Here is a 14,826-nt window from a genome sequence, read left to right as displayed (position 1 = left end):
CTTGGTACGAAAATTAACTGGCATTCTAGTCTAGTGGAATTTAAAAAACCAATATAATTGTGGTGCTATTGTCTAAGCTACAAATTCCATATATCTATTTTGCTGATATTCATATACATGTTTCTTTAACTTTATTTTAACATATATGCAGTGTTTGAGCTTTGTTATGGTTCATAATCCTCTGCATTAAATGAAGGGCACTTTATAAAATGGTTAGAATCTAAAAGGTCTGCTTATGTGTGCTCATGAATCTGTTGTTAAGATTGTGTAGAGATTAGCTCCACCTTTCACACTCTCCAAGCCTATAAAGTGCAATTGTGTGATCTAATGGTTAAAACCATGACACGCCACATCCTAGTCAGAGTAAGAACCGGCAAAAATATTGAAAACCCTGTGTTGTTTATGAAGGAAGAGAACTCAAACAAATTCCAAAGTAGTAAGTAATAACAAGAATGTACAAGAGAGAATGTCTTTTATGCTATAAATATAAAAGGGTATAAAGCAATAAGCTAAATAGTAACAATAATAATAATTTAACAATGGAATGAACCAATGTGGGGGAAGTATTTGGTGAGAAAGAGAGACACGTATGGGGTAGGAAATTGTGGTGAGACAGGAAGTGAGTTTGGTCAAGTTCAGGGACTTGATGCAAAAGAAAAAATCTAGCTACATCCAATTAAGCCATGAAATTCATCAAAATCTCATCATAGCTACTTTTCTAATCCCAATGCTCAACCCTCATTGGTTTTCAACACCTGCTCTCAAGGAACTTTAATAGTTACTGCTTAAAAAGTGACTCCATTACCATTAAAACACCTGGCACCTGCCTCTCTCTCTCATTGTCAGTATCATCCAACCATCATTACCACCTTTTCTCCTCACATTATATATATTTATTGCTACCTAGCTAGTACTTTCAGCTTACGCACTCTAAGTTCATTCATTTCCTTACCCTTAACCTTAGGCCTCCCACAATGAAGGTAAGTCTCCTCTTTGTGTTGCTATTGTGTGAGATTGGTTATCTCAGTTTAGTGTTAGGAAAATGTTGATGTTATATAATCTGAATGTTTTTGTCACTTGCAGTTCCTCAGCTGGATGCAAAATAAACTTGGAGGAAAACATGACAACAGAAAACCAAATACACACACAACTACTACATGTAAGTGTTTTTATTATTCTGATAACTAGATTTTCCTTGTGTCAATGCATGATGTTTCTAGCACCAATAAGATGAAAGAACACACTTGCTTCTATCTGAAGGAAGGTGACTTGATTCGAAACATATAGAGGAAGACAGGGAGAAGACAAGTTTGTATGTTCAATGTATTTTCATATTTCTCTTTCCCTCTCTCTCTCTCTCAAGTTTCATTTCCAATCAAACAAAAGACCATATACAGAATAACGTTATTTAAATCAAAGGTGCTCGTGCGTAGGATACTAGGCACTTGAAAATGTTAAAATGGCATTGGTAGTTCTAACTAGGCATCCTAGTATAGTTGTAACTTGATCCGAGGAAAACTCATCGAAGAGTACTTTCAGTAGAATAACATTAATCGTTTTCTTGGGAATCTTAAAATAATGGTTTCTTTTGGTTTTGTGCACAGATCATGCAAAACAAGAACCTCGAGAGGAATTCAGTGATTGGCCTCATGGTTTGCTAGCAATTGGAACATTTGGAAATAACAGTGAAATCAAAGAAAACATAGATGATCAAAATGTGCAAGAGGATCCATCCTCGTCAGAGGAAATAGCAGACTTCACTCCTGAAGAAATTGGGAATCTACAGAAGGAATTAACAAAACTCCTGAGACGAAAACCAAAGGTGGAAAAGGAAATATCTGAGCTTCCTCTAGACAGATTTCTTAACTGCCCTTCAAGCTTGGAGGTTGATAGGAGAATCAGTAATGCGCTATGCAGTGAATCAGATGATAAAGAAGAAGATATCGAGAAGACATTGAGTGTGATAATTGACAAATGCAAAGACATATGTGCAGATAACAAAAAGAAAACAATTGGGAAGAAATCTATTTCTTTCCTTCTGAAGAAGATATTTGTTTGCAGAAGTGGATTCGCTCCAACGCCTAGCCTTAGAGATACCCTTCAAGAGTCAAGAATGGAGAAGGTAACCCTTTGTTTTGTTCATAATCTTTCACTTCCCCAATTAGGTGGAGAGATCATTACATGGTCTCATATATATCATCATAAACAAGTTTTTCAAAGAAAGAGTTAACAAAACCTTGTGATGTATCACACAGAAATTGATTGGAACTAAAAACAAACAGTGGTCTGAGATCTTAGATTAATCTCTACCTGTGATGAAATATACAGCTTTTGAGGACAATGCTTCACAAGAAAATTTACACCCAAAATTCTTCTCGGACATCATTCATGGCAAAGTGCATAGAGGAGAAGAAGATGACAAGGAAGAGGAATGATGATGAATCAGACGAGAGAAGTGGTGATGGCAGTAAATGGGTGAAGACTGATTCTGAATGTAAGTTGCATTTTGTGATATAAAATCTGGTGAACAATGTGTCTGACTTAAGTTTGTATGATTAATATATAGTGTCCTTTTCTTTGATGCAGATATTGTGCTGGAGATATAATAAATCTGCTTCTATTTTTACAAGCTCTTTTAGTAGCTGTTGGGGTAAAGATGAGTTCATGTATAATATATATAAGAAGTAGATTTGATAAGAGTTAATTGACAGTAGTAGTACTTTCGTATTTTGAGGTCAGATTGCATGAAAAAGAGAGAGGGATATATGTATGTATATGATGATGGAGGCTATGGAGTGGAGATGAGATTTTTTGAAATGAAGACAGTGTGTTATTTTTTCATGGTTTTGTGTCTGCAAAGGCAGAAGAAGTCATGTTGTGGAAAATGATAGAATGGGTTTGTGATATGTAAGGCAAAGTTAGACAATTTGTGTGATGTGCACACTTCTCATCCCTTTTTTTACTCCACTTTCTCACCTCCTTCCCTTCTTTTGTAACATCTCCCAATTAAGTTAATCAATAATACTTTCATTATTACACTCTCTTCTTCTTCTTCTTCCATCCCCTCTTTCTTTACAATTCTCATTAATCTTGTAATCAAACATTTTACAAAAATAACCAAAAAAACATACTAAACATAAAAGCTTTTATATAAACAAAAATTAAATTCTAATATTGAGAATTCAAATAATGTGAGTTTAAATCTTATGGAAATGACAAAATTAGATCCTTTCCAATACTCATAAATTCATTTATTTTCTTAAGGTTTTGAGTTACACTAATATTAATTTTTTATGTGAAGTTGACTCTTATCTTATTTTATTATATCATCTCCATTAATCTTTTATGAGAGACCCATTAATATATATATATATATATATATATATATATATATATATATATATATATATATATATATATATAAAGAGGTCTTTTCAGTCTTCGAGGACTTTTAAAACTTTTTTTTTCAATAAAAAGAAAAGTATTGTGTGTAATTTTTAATAATGAAGGTACGATTAAACTTTGGAGTTTTAATATATATGAATAGGTGATGAAACCAACCATAGATGATAATGCTTTAATGTGATATTTTTCACAAATATTAAAAACCATAATTGAGGTTAATTTGAAAGAGCAAAAAAAAAAAGAGAGAGGTTAATTACAAAGGCAAAACAATTGTGAAAAGATAAAAAGAAAAGGTAAATATTTTTATATTATTCCGTTTAAACAGGAAATATAACCTAATTAAGTTTATCTAAAACAAATATTTTAACGGTTATTCTTAACTTTTTAATATTAATTTTCCTAGTTTCTTTTTAAGTTAAGTATACTAATTTTTAGAAATAAAAAAGTGTAAACATTTTAATATTTATTCGTCATGATGTGAAATTTTATCTCATTCTTGACAACCTAATGAAATTCAACAAAATAAATATTATTTTAAGGTCATTCTTAACTTACAATACAAATATTACTTTTAGTAGTTTATTCAATCTAATTATGTTAGTATTGTTTTTTAAGGTTTTTTTTCCAGCTTTTACATATACAATGTATTTTTAACATTAAGTCATTATCGACTAACATATTTAAAAGTGTTTTTCAATCAACTAGATTTAAAAATAATGTCATAAATGATAAAATCAAATATTAACATGTTAAGTCTAATGATTTCAAGATACATAAGTGAATAAAAATATTTATAGATAAAAAAAGTGATGAACATTACAAAAAAAAGAAAGTTTACTAATGAAAGATTTTGTTTCAATACGTTAAATATATATTTCAATCAGAATCTAGTGCATTTCTCTCCAACAAGCTTTTCTGCATTTTTTTTCATTTAGATGTGGAATGATGGATAACGTATTTCTCAATTCTATAACATTCTTTTGATCTACCTTATCCATCTTTTGTGTTTTCATACATTCTTCTTTTTCTTCGTCATTTCACCTCAACATTAATTAAAAATATAATTTTTTTAGTGTAAATAGTTGGAGATTTGAGTTTTCTAATAAAAAATCAAAGTATTTCATCTTAATATTATAATCATAGTTAAAGTTAAAGATGATACTCTGATTCATAAATTGAACCACTCAGTTATAGATAAAAAATAACTATATCAATAACTATAAAACATGCAACAGTTTTCAATTAATAAGTAATGATCAATATTTTCGTCCATATCTAAGTTAATAAAACTTTACAAATTGATTAAAAAGTAAACAAATTTGTATGTAAAATTATTATGTAATTTATATAAAGGTTAAATATATAATTTATATAAATATTAAATATGTTTTTAATCTTCAAGTTTTGATATAAAATTAAAATGTTTCAATTTTTTTGTTGTTGTTTATATTATTTGAAAATTTTCAATTTAAATATTGATCTAAAACAATATTTAATACAAATATAATTAAGATAATTGGGTTAAAAATAATATATTTATCATTTTTTAAAGTTGAGAATTAAAATGTATTTTAAAATTAAAAGTATATTTAACTTTTTTTTATATATAAAAATATCTTTTGCTATAATCATTTCAGAAATAATGAATTAGTTAAAATAGAGTATTGTATCATTGATTGAACCGCGCGTTGAACGAAACCCGATGGCACAGAAGCACCACCTTCTTCTGGATCTATCCCAAATCCCACTCTCCAAACCCTAGAAAATTGAACTCTTCCCCTTTCCTTTCTCTCACGATTCCTATCAAAGATTCTTCCTTTTCACTCTTGCCCGGCTATTTGATTTCTGGGCTTTCTTCGTTTCCGCAATTTCGATCTTAAACCTGAGGCTGTGGAATTCGGAATTCAGATTGAAGTTAGTGGGGTTGAAGTAGGATAGTTGCGTTGGCGCTGGCAATGCCATTGGTGTGGTCAGTGAAGAAATTTTCGGTGATTTTTGTGATACCGAAAATACAGTATGTCTTGGGCAGGCCCTGAGGATATTTACCTTTCCACTTCACTTGCCAGCTATCTTGACAGTGAGCACTCTCTCTTTCTCTTACCCTCATATTGGTATGCACTTCAAAAAAAAAAAATTGTATGAAGGATTGGACACTTGATTTCATTATGTACTGTGTAATTGGTAATTTTCAATGGCTAAATGTTGTGGAGTTGGTCGGAAACGAATAAGTTGTAGAGTTTTTTTTTAAATGTCCAACGTGTGTTTTGTATTTTTGGTGGTAGCTGGTGATGTAATTTTCAATAGCCTCGAGTGTAAATAAATTAAGATGGGCTTGATATTCAACAGCCTCTTCTGTAAATAAATATAGTAAGCGGGGAACATGGAAATATATAGCCATGATTTTATGTGATATAATACAATTGTATGAGATAGTATATGGAACATTTACATGTTGGGGTTGCAGATTACTCTGGACCTAAAACTTTCCTCTATTATTTCTATATCTCTAAATGCTCGTAAAGTGTAGTTTTTTCTGTAAAACTGAAGGCATAAGAATATTCTGTTGTGGTGAACTATAGATTCCCATGATATTGCTTTTGAATTGTGATTTGTGATTGAATAGTTTTGATGTTACTTATCTTTTGTGTTTAGCGTACCAGTATCTCTGAGAAAGTTTTCAATATTAGTGAAAACCTGTTGGGTGTGGTAAATTAATTTTAGTGTGCTAAATTAATTTGAGTGTTCTTTGGAGGTGAAGCTGATGTATTTCTCATAGACTTTTGTGGCCTTGCACTAATTTTTGTTGTAGAGAAACTTCTTGTATTGCTGAGAGATGGTAGAAAGCTCATGGGAACACTTCGCTCTTTTGATCAATTTGGTACCAGCTTGTTCTTAAAATGTAAAGTTTTTACATGAAATAAGTTTACTTGCTATAATGTCTCCTCAATAATATGCAGCCAATGCAGTTCTTGAGGGTGCCTGTGAGAGGGTTATTGTTGGCGATCTGTACTGTGACATCCCTTTGGGTCTCTATGTGATCCGCGGGGAAAATGTTGTTCTAATTGGTGAGCTGGTATGATTACTAACTATTTCTCCTTGCATCCGTAAGTATTTTCCATCAAACACTCTTATTTGCAATCACATACATTTCAAATTTTAGGACTTGGAGAAGGAGGAACTTCCTGAACACATGACTCGTGTTTCTACAGCAGAAATCAAGAGGGTAGATATTCCATAATCGTTTCTTTTTTCAATGGATACTCTTTATGTATATTTCCATGGTAGTTAGTATCACATAATACACTTTACAATACTACTGATTCAACAAGATTCAGAAAGTTGACGATGCAAATCAGAATGGGTATCGTTCTTTTTTTAGTTGCTCACTGTATCACATGAATTGCTCTTGCTCAAGTATAGCACAAATTGCAATCTCAGTGAATCCCATTATTCTAGCATAATGGTGCTAACATGTGTTGCGGGTTTCATTAGAAACGCAAATGTCTCACAATGATGTTGTGGAGTCTGTCACCAAGGCAATCACGTTGCCTTATGTGATGCAGGTTTGACCTGCATCCTAGTCAAGGGTGTTCTCATGAGTTGCAAACACTGAATCCAGCTAGTGGTTGAGGGGATATAGGGCAGTGTGTGACCTTATTCGGGTTCAAGAACAAAGAAACGATAAGGAAAGAAACGGGTCAGGTGTGGGCTTATTCAGGGTATGGATCTTTGCTCCCTTCAAACTTTACATGGTTTTCTTAAAACTCACATGCAGAAGGTGTCACGTGAGTTTTTAAAACCCTCCTATGTTTGTTACGTTCTATTTTGTTTATTATAAATAGGTAACTGGGCTGCAGATCCTAAAGATATGTTTTTTAGTTAGTTATTGATTGTATAGATATGTGTGTGTGTGTGTGTATCATGTTTTATTGTTGATCATGAATCTTATTATTCTCAATTCAAAGAATAGCCTTTCTGATTCATGATACGTATCCCGTTTCAACTAGTACGGGATAATTGGATGGGTCTATAATAAATATTATTGAATTCTTCCTATCAAATTCTAGCTCATTGTGTTTTGGTAAAGTGATCCTTGAAGTTGTTTTCTTTCTGTTGATGGTTGTGGCATAATAGCTTGATTCAGATAAGCCTTTCCGTACCCTTCTCTTCCAGGCCATGTATTCCTTGTCCTGGGTCTAATTTTGAAACTGATCTCAATGATACGATGGTGTTTACGTTAGCTATTGCATCTATTGTAATGTTTATTTATTCTGATTTATAGTCAACAACTTCATAGTTTGCATTTTATCTGATAAATAGCAGTACTTTCATGCGAAGAAAAGGAAATCTCAGTATTGTAAATTTGTAATTATGCAGAAAAATGCTCAAATGTTTGATTCTCTATTTGCATACCCAACATAACCAAACACCCTTACAATATAGAAATCTCTAAGTAACAGATAATTTCTGATCAAAATCCCTGAGTTGAAAATTAAAATCCAAGAACTATCACTACATAAAAACATAGCACACTCCTAACTTGTTATATATATGGATCATTTGGTTTTCTGTTATGATTTGGAAATAGTTGCTGATGTAGTCCTATAATTTGCATTTATTTAAGCAATAAATTCAATTATGCAGACTCGTTAAATTTTGTTTTTTTTTAATGGAACATTGATTGTGCATTGTAGGCACAGAAAGCAGAAAGGGAGGCCTCAGATCTGAAAGGGACTATGAGGAAAAGAATGGAATTCCTTGACTTTGAATAGTCAACCCTGATTCATCCTTCACCTTCCCCATCCGCAAATATTATAGCGGCTGTTCTTCATATATTTTGCTTTCTTTTTCTCTGCTATTGTTGCCTTTCATGGGAGGGTTCAATACTCTTGAATTTTGTTCTGTAATATTAGCTTCAGGAATCATTACTATCATTCATTTGCTTTGAAAAAGTTCTCAATTAATACGGCTCCTCTAATGAGAGGATGCATATTAAAATTAAAATATTAAAATATAAATACATTTACAATCACTAAGTAAAACATTAAAAAAAATATACTCGGTTCCCTTTCTTACGTGGTTTCCTTCCAAATAAACAACAAATTTTAGGTTAACAATTGAATAAATTGGTATAAGTTTTAATGTGTAAAAATTGTGTTGAATCAATTCTTTAAAAAATAAATACCGTTTTGAACAATAGATCATATTCAAGTTTATTTAAATCACAAATATGAGTTTGATGTAAACTGGTATAGTACTGAGCGATTGGGTGCTGAGTGTAGCATCTTAAATTTTGGGTGTTGAGTGTGACATCTCAAATTTCAGGTATCTAGTAATTCAAATTTTTTTTCAAAAACCGTTAATATGTCGACTTAATTATTGTAATACATATTGTATTATTGTAATACATATTATAAATAATTCAGGATATTGTATGAATTAAATTTCATAATTAATATTACATTATTTAAAAAAAAATCTTATTAATAACAAATTTAATCAAGATTTTTCTTTTTAATCTTTTCTATTTTCTCGTTGCTTCTACATAACATTTGTATCATCAATTGTTCCTCTATAACACAAACATTACATATGAACATTACACCAAACTTAAGAAATAGAAGTGAGTTAACAACAATAACATAGATAAATAGGATGATGTTATAAATTACAAAGCAATAACTCTTTCATTAATAGATTAAGACAATATCACTTTCGACTTCATATCCTCGATGACTCTACATAAGTTTCTCAGATAAAGGCAATTCATGCCGATACTCATTATCTTTATAAACCTATGTCATCTTCCTTATTTCACCACACCACTCCTATTTACCAAAACAAACCGATTCAAGTTGTCTTCTACCGCAGCTTTGGATCTATCTCTCTTGCTTCACAAGGCTTACAAGCAAAATTCGGATGTTGCTCTCATCAGTATTATGCTCAACCTTAGCCAGAACTTTACGGGTGAGACATCCATTCCTTTCTACCTCCTTGAAAGAGGAAATGACAACACTCAAATCCTAATCCCTTCTATCGCCTTTCAAAAACAAAAGGATTCATCTCTTCCACCGCCTCTTAAAGATGAAATGTTTGTTGTAAACCTGATATAACGCTAAGTGACACTGATTGGGCGCTAGGTGTAAGTTTGATTGTGCAAGTTTGGGAACATTTTGGCTTCAGATCACTAAGTGTCCCTTTTTACCACTGAGCATCCAATTTTGCAAATGCTTTGCCATTGAGCATCACTGTTGAACACCATCTTGTACTGTAGGTATGAAGCAATTTAATTCTAGGTCTTGGAGTGACAGAAGAGTGTCGTTGAGTCCGACTTTTTGAGAGAAGAATGGTGTTGAGCACATCTTTTACGAGAAGTTTGACACTCGGGTGGCACCTCTAAGCGATGCTTGATTTGTCTTTCTCTTCTTGGATGTTTGATAATTATTTAAATAAACTTTAAATATGTTTGTAAGAATTGTGACTGTGTGTGTGAAAATGAGGATTTTGTTATTGAAATGTTTAGAAATGTTGTTGAGAGAATTTCAAGGATAAATTCTAAGTGGTAGTGATGTTTAGTGTATGTTTTGACTAATGAGAGTTTAGAAAGGAGATATCCTGATATTCTACCAACCATTAAATTCATATAGGAATGGTAGGGGAAGAGAATTACAAGAGGTCCTAGCCACTGAACTATTTGGTCCTAGAGGGAGTGACCTTGTAAATAGTAAGGTGATAACTCCAATGTTTATGACACTGAGTATAGATATTACTGCAAATGCACACCTAGAATGAAGCTCTTTGTCAATGACATGTATATCGGTAATTAAGTCTAGTGTCATATATTTATGCATGTTTATATGTTATTGTATTTCAACAATGTTTAGCTTATATATGATCAAATTTAATTATCTTACGATATTTTGTTTTTGCACACTAACTTACCATGCTTTCTCTTATTTTATGTTTTGTTATTTTTTTTTTACATGATTACCTTTTTTATGTGAGAGATGAATTATGTGTTGATATACATTTATATGGAAGTTGATAAGGTGATGACATAACTGTATAGTTTCTTTAGATGTTTTGTATAGAAGTTTTCTCTCTTTCTCAAAATTATGATTTATATGTTTTTAACTATATGTTGTGTATTATTAAATTTTTAATGTTTTATTTAGTAATTTTGTATTATCAAACGAAATGTTACTGTTGCAAAAATACCTGTACCACCACGAGCATGTGTGTTTAGTTTTTATATAATAAAAAATAAATTATTGTTATTATAATTGTAAAAGTAAATTAAAATAATTTCACTATTTTACATCATGTTTTTAGAATTTTTTTTATAAGTAATTATTTTAGTTTAAAAGAATAGTTAAATTTTAAGAAAAAATATTATATTTAGAAAAATAGTAAATATTAAATTAATAAAATATTTATTTTGATTTAAAAAATATTTAAAGGATAAATTTGAAAATAAAGTATGTATATCAAAAGAAAATCTCTTTACATATTAATATAAGTTTATTGTAAAATAACTAAATTACTTCTATAAAAATACTAAACACAAAAAATGATTTATAGATTCTTATTGACAATAAATTAAAAAAATAAATTCTAACATCTACAAGGTAGGCAGTAAATGAAAGAAAGTCGTTCCAGAGAAAATAATATTCAGTTTTATAAGAATTTTCCGCGTAGATTTCTTTTATAATATAAAGGCAAATAAAAATATATTCTAAATAAATCTTTAAACTCTTTTACAAATAAAAGTAAATCTATTGCAAATAAATGCATACAAAACCCTGTATTAAACCCATTTTCGATTACATTTTAGAAATCTTTTTTCTTCCCATAATTTCAATAATAATGAATTGTAGCGAAAACGCAGTATTGTTTTGATTGAACAAATCTTCTGAATCTATCCCAAAATCACAGTCTCGAAACCCTAGAAGATCAAGCTCCCCTTTTTCTTTCTCTCGTTTCCCTCTCAAAAAAGGCTCCCTTTCCACTCCTAGTCGGCGATTGGATCTCTGGGGTTTCTTTCTTTAAGCGATTTCGATCTTAAACCTGAGGCTGTGGAATTGTGAATTCAGATTGAAGTGATTGGGGGTGAAAAGAGTTGAGTTGGCGCTGGCAATGCCATTATTGTGGTTAGTGAGGAGCTATTCGGTGATTTTTGAGATACCGAAAACGCAAAATGTCTTGGGCAGGCCCTGAGGATATTTACCTTTCTACTTCACTTGCTAGCTATCTTGACAGTGAGCACTCTTCTTCTTCTTCTTTTCTCATGTTGATACACACTTCAAATTTAATAATTTAAGTGAAAGATTGCACTCTTGACATAGTTGTGCCCAGCCTTTCTTTTTGGTTCTTGCTTTCATCGTGTAATGTGTAAAGGGTAATTTTTTAATGGTAAAAAGTTGTGGACTTGGTTCGAAACGAGTAGTTTATGGAGGGGGAGTTCTTTTTTAGTGTTCAACTTTGTCTTGTATTTTTGTGGAAAGTGAGGGTTCAATTTTCATTGAGACTTTTAGGTTGGGCTTGACTATTGTTTTAGACATTACGAGGCTGCAGGGGAAAGGGAAGGGTCATGATTTTGACTGATAGATTCCTATTGTGCATGTTTGTTACGAGCTATGTATACCAAAGCAAGAAAAAAAATCATTCTTCCAAAATGTTATCAGGGAAGAAGGAATTTCAGGTACTGCAAATTAAATTAGTTCTATGTTTGTCCTCTGTAGTTGTTATATCTCCTAATTCTGGCCATAGTCGCACATGTAAAAGTGAGCGCATGAGAATATGCTATTTTATGATCACCTATTGATGTGTGGACAATATTGCTTTTGAATTGTAATTTGTGTGATTGAATAGTTTTGACGTCACATTGCTTTTGCTTTTGAATTTAACTTGTGTGATTGAATAGTTTTGATGTCACACTGCTTTTGACATATTTAGTATGTTAGGCTTTCTGAAAGGGATTTCGGCTAGATATTGTTCAAAAGCAATGTAACCCATTGAATGTGTTAAATTAATCTTGGTTTTTCTTGTAGGTGAGGCTGATTTTGTATTATGTACTAATTTGTATGGTCTGACAATAATTGTTGTTGTAGAGAAACTTCTTGTATTACTGAGAGATGGCAGAAAGCTCATGGGGATACTTCGCTCTTTTGATCAATTTGGTACCAACTTGACCTTAAATTACGTAAAGTTTTGACAGGCAATAGTTTGACTTTGTAAATTTTCACATCAATAATTGCAGCTAATGCAGTTCTTGAGGGTGCCTGTGAGAGGGTTATTGTTGGTGATCTGTATTGTGACATCCCTTTGGGTCTCTATGTAATCCGTGGAGAAAATGTTGTTCTAATCGGTGAGCTGGTAAGGTTACTGATTGCTTCCCTTTGCATCTAAAAGTATTTTCTAATTTTCCATCTTATTTAACATGTCTTTCAACATTTAGGACTTGGAGAGGGAGGAACTTCCCGAACACATGACTCGTGTTTCTACAGCAGAAATCAAGAGGGTAAATATTCTTAAATTTTTTCTTTATTTACTTTATGTTCTTTGTGTGATTTTCTGTCTCCTTATCTCCCCTCACTTGTCTAAAGATACAGTATGCTGTGACTCTGTCAATGTTTCATTGCTTTCCTACTTTTCTTTACAAAGCTTCATTGCATCAGGATTATACTAAAGTGTGTAGGAATGAACATATTTTATATTTAACATCTAATAATTTGATAAGTAACTGTGTGCTGAGGAAATAATGGCAAACTATTTTGATGATGAGCAAGAAGTGGACATACTAAGTACTCATTTGAATGGGCCTATATTAAATACTTATGAACCCTACCTACCTAATTCTATCCCATTGAGTTAATAACGAATTCCTCAACACTGTCATTTTTTTTTTCTGTATGTTGTTATATACTCTTCTATGCCCCAATCAACCTTATCCTGGGTATGATTTTGATAAAATCATATTTAGTACGCTAATAGGCAGAGTAAATTCTCTGTGAACAAAAGTAATCTCAATACTATAATTATGCAGAAAGATGTTCTAAAAGTTTGATGATCTATTTATAAACCCGGCATGGTACCCAAATGGGATTAAAATCCTAAAACTATATATTTGGGTCCATTGGTTTTCTGTTATGATTTGAAAATAGTTGCTGGTGTAGTCCTATTATTTGCATTTATTTAAGCAATAATTCAATTATGCAGACTCGTGAAATTTTGTTTTTTTTTTTAATGGAACTTTGATTGTGCATTGTAGGCACAGAAAGCAGAAAGGGAGGCCTCAGATCTGAAAGGGACTATGAGGAAAAGAATGGAATTCCTTGACTTTGAATAGTGAACCCTGATTCATCCTTCACCTTCCCCATCCGCAAATATTATAGCGGCTGTTCTTCATATATTTTGCTTTCTTTTTCTCTGCTATTGTTGCCTTTCATGGGAGGGTTCAATACTCTTGAATTTTGTTCTGTAATATTAGCTTCAGGAATCATTACTATCATTCATTTGCTTTCAAAAAATTCTCAATTAATATAAGCATGATTTCAATTCCTTACCACTTTCTGGATTTGGGTTGAAAGGCTTCAAATTATGCAGAATTAGTATTTTAGTAGTTCAAATGCATTGCAACCTTAAATTGAACGTGACTATGGTTCACTGTGAAGTGCTCTGATTACCTCATTAGTTGCTTATAAATGGGGAAATGATTTAAGACTCCTATTTTAGGCTATAGAATAGGATAATTATTTTATAAACTTAAGTTTATAATAGATAAGTATTGTATATGCATAACATTTATCTCTTAAGTAAGTACTTATAACATTTTGTTTAATATCAGAGATAAAATTATAACTTTTTGGAAGAATATGTAACATCCCAAAAATACAGTCTAAAACTATATAATAGAATAATCACATTAAATAATACTCCAGATCAGTCTTACACTAGAGTCGAGCGTACGCTCATGGTTGAACGGCTGTACAGAAAGAGTTACAATTTTAAGCTGTACAAGATAAACAAATCTGACTGAACGGTTTACAAAAGAAAATATCGAACGGTCATACTTAACAAAAGGGAAGGTGATAGAACGACTATCTTACTATAACTAGACTATTGATCGAACGTCCTATTGTTCGGCCTTCACTTCTATCTCTACCAAATTTTCTTCTTCCAGCGCTTCTTCTAGCAGCTCGTCTCCTTCTGCTCACATCCACACGGATGATCATTGCAATGATAAGGACGGACGTACAAAACCAAACAACACGGGAAAACACAGGGTAAGCTTATGTAATTTAATTCATGTACAAACATACAATTCTCACATTCAAACACGTACGATATATTTCATCATGCATTTCAAGCAAGGCCTAATACTAGACTGACTGTCTGGACTGTATGAAATCTGTGTAGCTA

The 14,826-nt window shown here is 31.8% G+C and overlaps 3 protein-coding genes across 4 annotated transcripts; all 3 read left to right on the top strand.

Annotated features, from left to right (window-relative positions):
• Nucleotides 1–926: 926 nt before the first annotated feature.
• LOC124834370 (protein NEGATIVE GRAVITROPIC RESPONSE OF ROOTS-like) lies at nucleotides 927–2,606 on the top strand. Its single transcript, XM_047309044.2, has 5 exons — nucleotides 927–980; nucleotides 1,084–1,159; nucleotides 1,605–2,122; nucleotides 2,329–2,494; nucleotides 2,587–2,606. The coding sequence occupies exons 1-5, from the start codon at nucleotides 975–977 to the stop codon at nucleotides 2,604–2,606; spliced, it is 786 nt and encodes a 261-aa protein (XP_047165000.1). The 5' UTR covers nucleotides 927–974.
• A 2,451-nt stretch (nucleotides 2,607–5,057) lies between these two features.
• LOC124834371 (sm-like protein LSM1B) lies at nucleotides 5,058–8,339 on the top strand. Of its 2 annotated transcripts, XR_015783079.1 has the most exons (6): nucleotides 5,058–5,482; nucleotides 6,215–6,283; nucleotides 6,363–6,478; nucleotides 6,566–6,628; nucleotides 6,898–7,124; nucleotides 8,100–8,339. XR_015783079.1 is itself a non-coding variant. In XM_088102500.1 (5 exons), exons 1-5 carry the CDS (start codon nucleotides 5,422–5,424, stop codon nucleotides 8,175–8,177), a joined length of 387 nt encoding a protein of 128 aa, XP_087958626.1. In that variant the 5' UTR covers nucleotides 5,063–5,421; the 3' UTR covers nucleotides 8,178–8,339. The 2 variants fall into 2 exon arrangements, 1 of the variants encoding a protein (XP_087958626.1); XM_088102500.1 differs by lacking the exon at nucleotides 6,898–7,124 and having other exon boundaries at nucleotides 5,063–5,482.
• A 2,893-nt stretch (nucleotides 8,340–11,232) lies between these two features.
• Nucleotides 11,233–13,972, top strand: LOC148191513 (sm-like protein LSM1B). The gene is made up of 5 exons (XM_088101475.1): nucleotides 11,233–11,663; nucleotides 12,516–12,584; nucleotides 12,665–12,780; nucleotides 12,863–12,925; nucleotides 13,676–13,972. The coding sequence occupies exons 1-5, from the start codon at nucleotides 11,603–11,605 to the stop codon at nucleotides 13,751–13,753; spliced, it is 387 nt and encodes a 128-aa protein (XP_087957601.1). The 5' UTR covers nucleotides 11,233–11,602; the 3' UTR covers nucleotides 13,754–13,972.
• Nucleotides 13,973–14,826: the final 854 nt, after the last annotated feature.

This window comes from Vigna umbellata, chromosome 11 (genome assembly GCF_029865625.1).
Source record: "Vigna umbellata cultivar VRB3 chromosome 11, Vumbellata_1.0, whole genome shotgun sequence".
NCBI lineage: Eukaryota > Viridiplantae > Streptophyta > Magnoliopsida > Fabales > Fabaceae > Vigna > Vigna umbellata.
The sequence above is the reverse complement of the archived record's forward strand: the minus strand, read 5'-3'. Positions and strand labels throughout refer to the sequence as shown.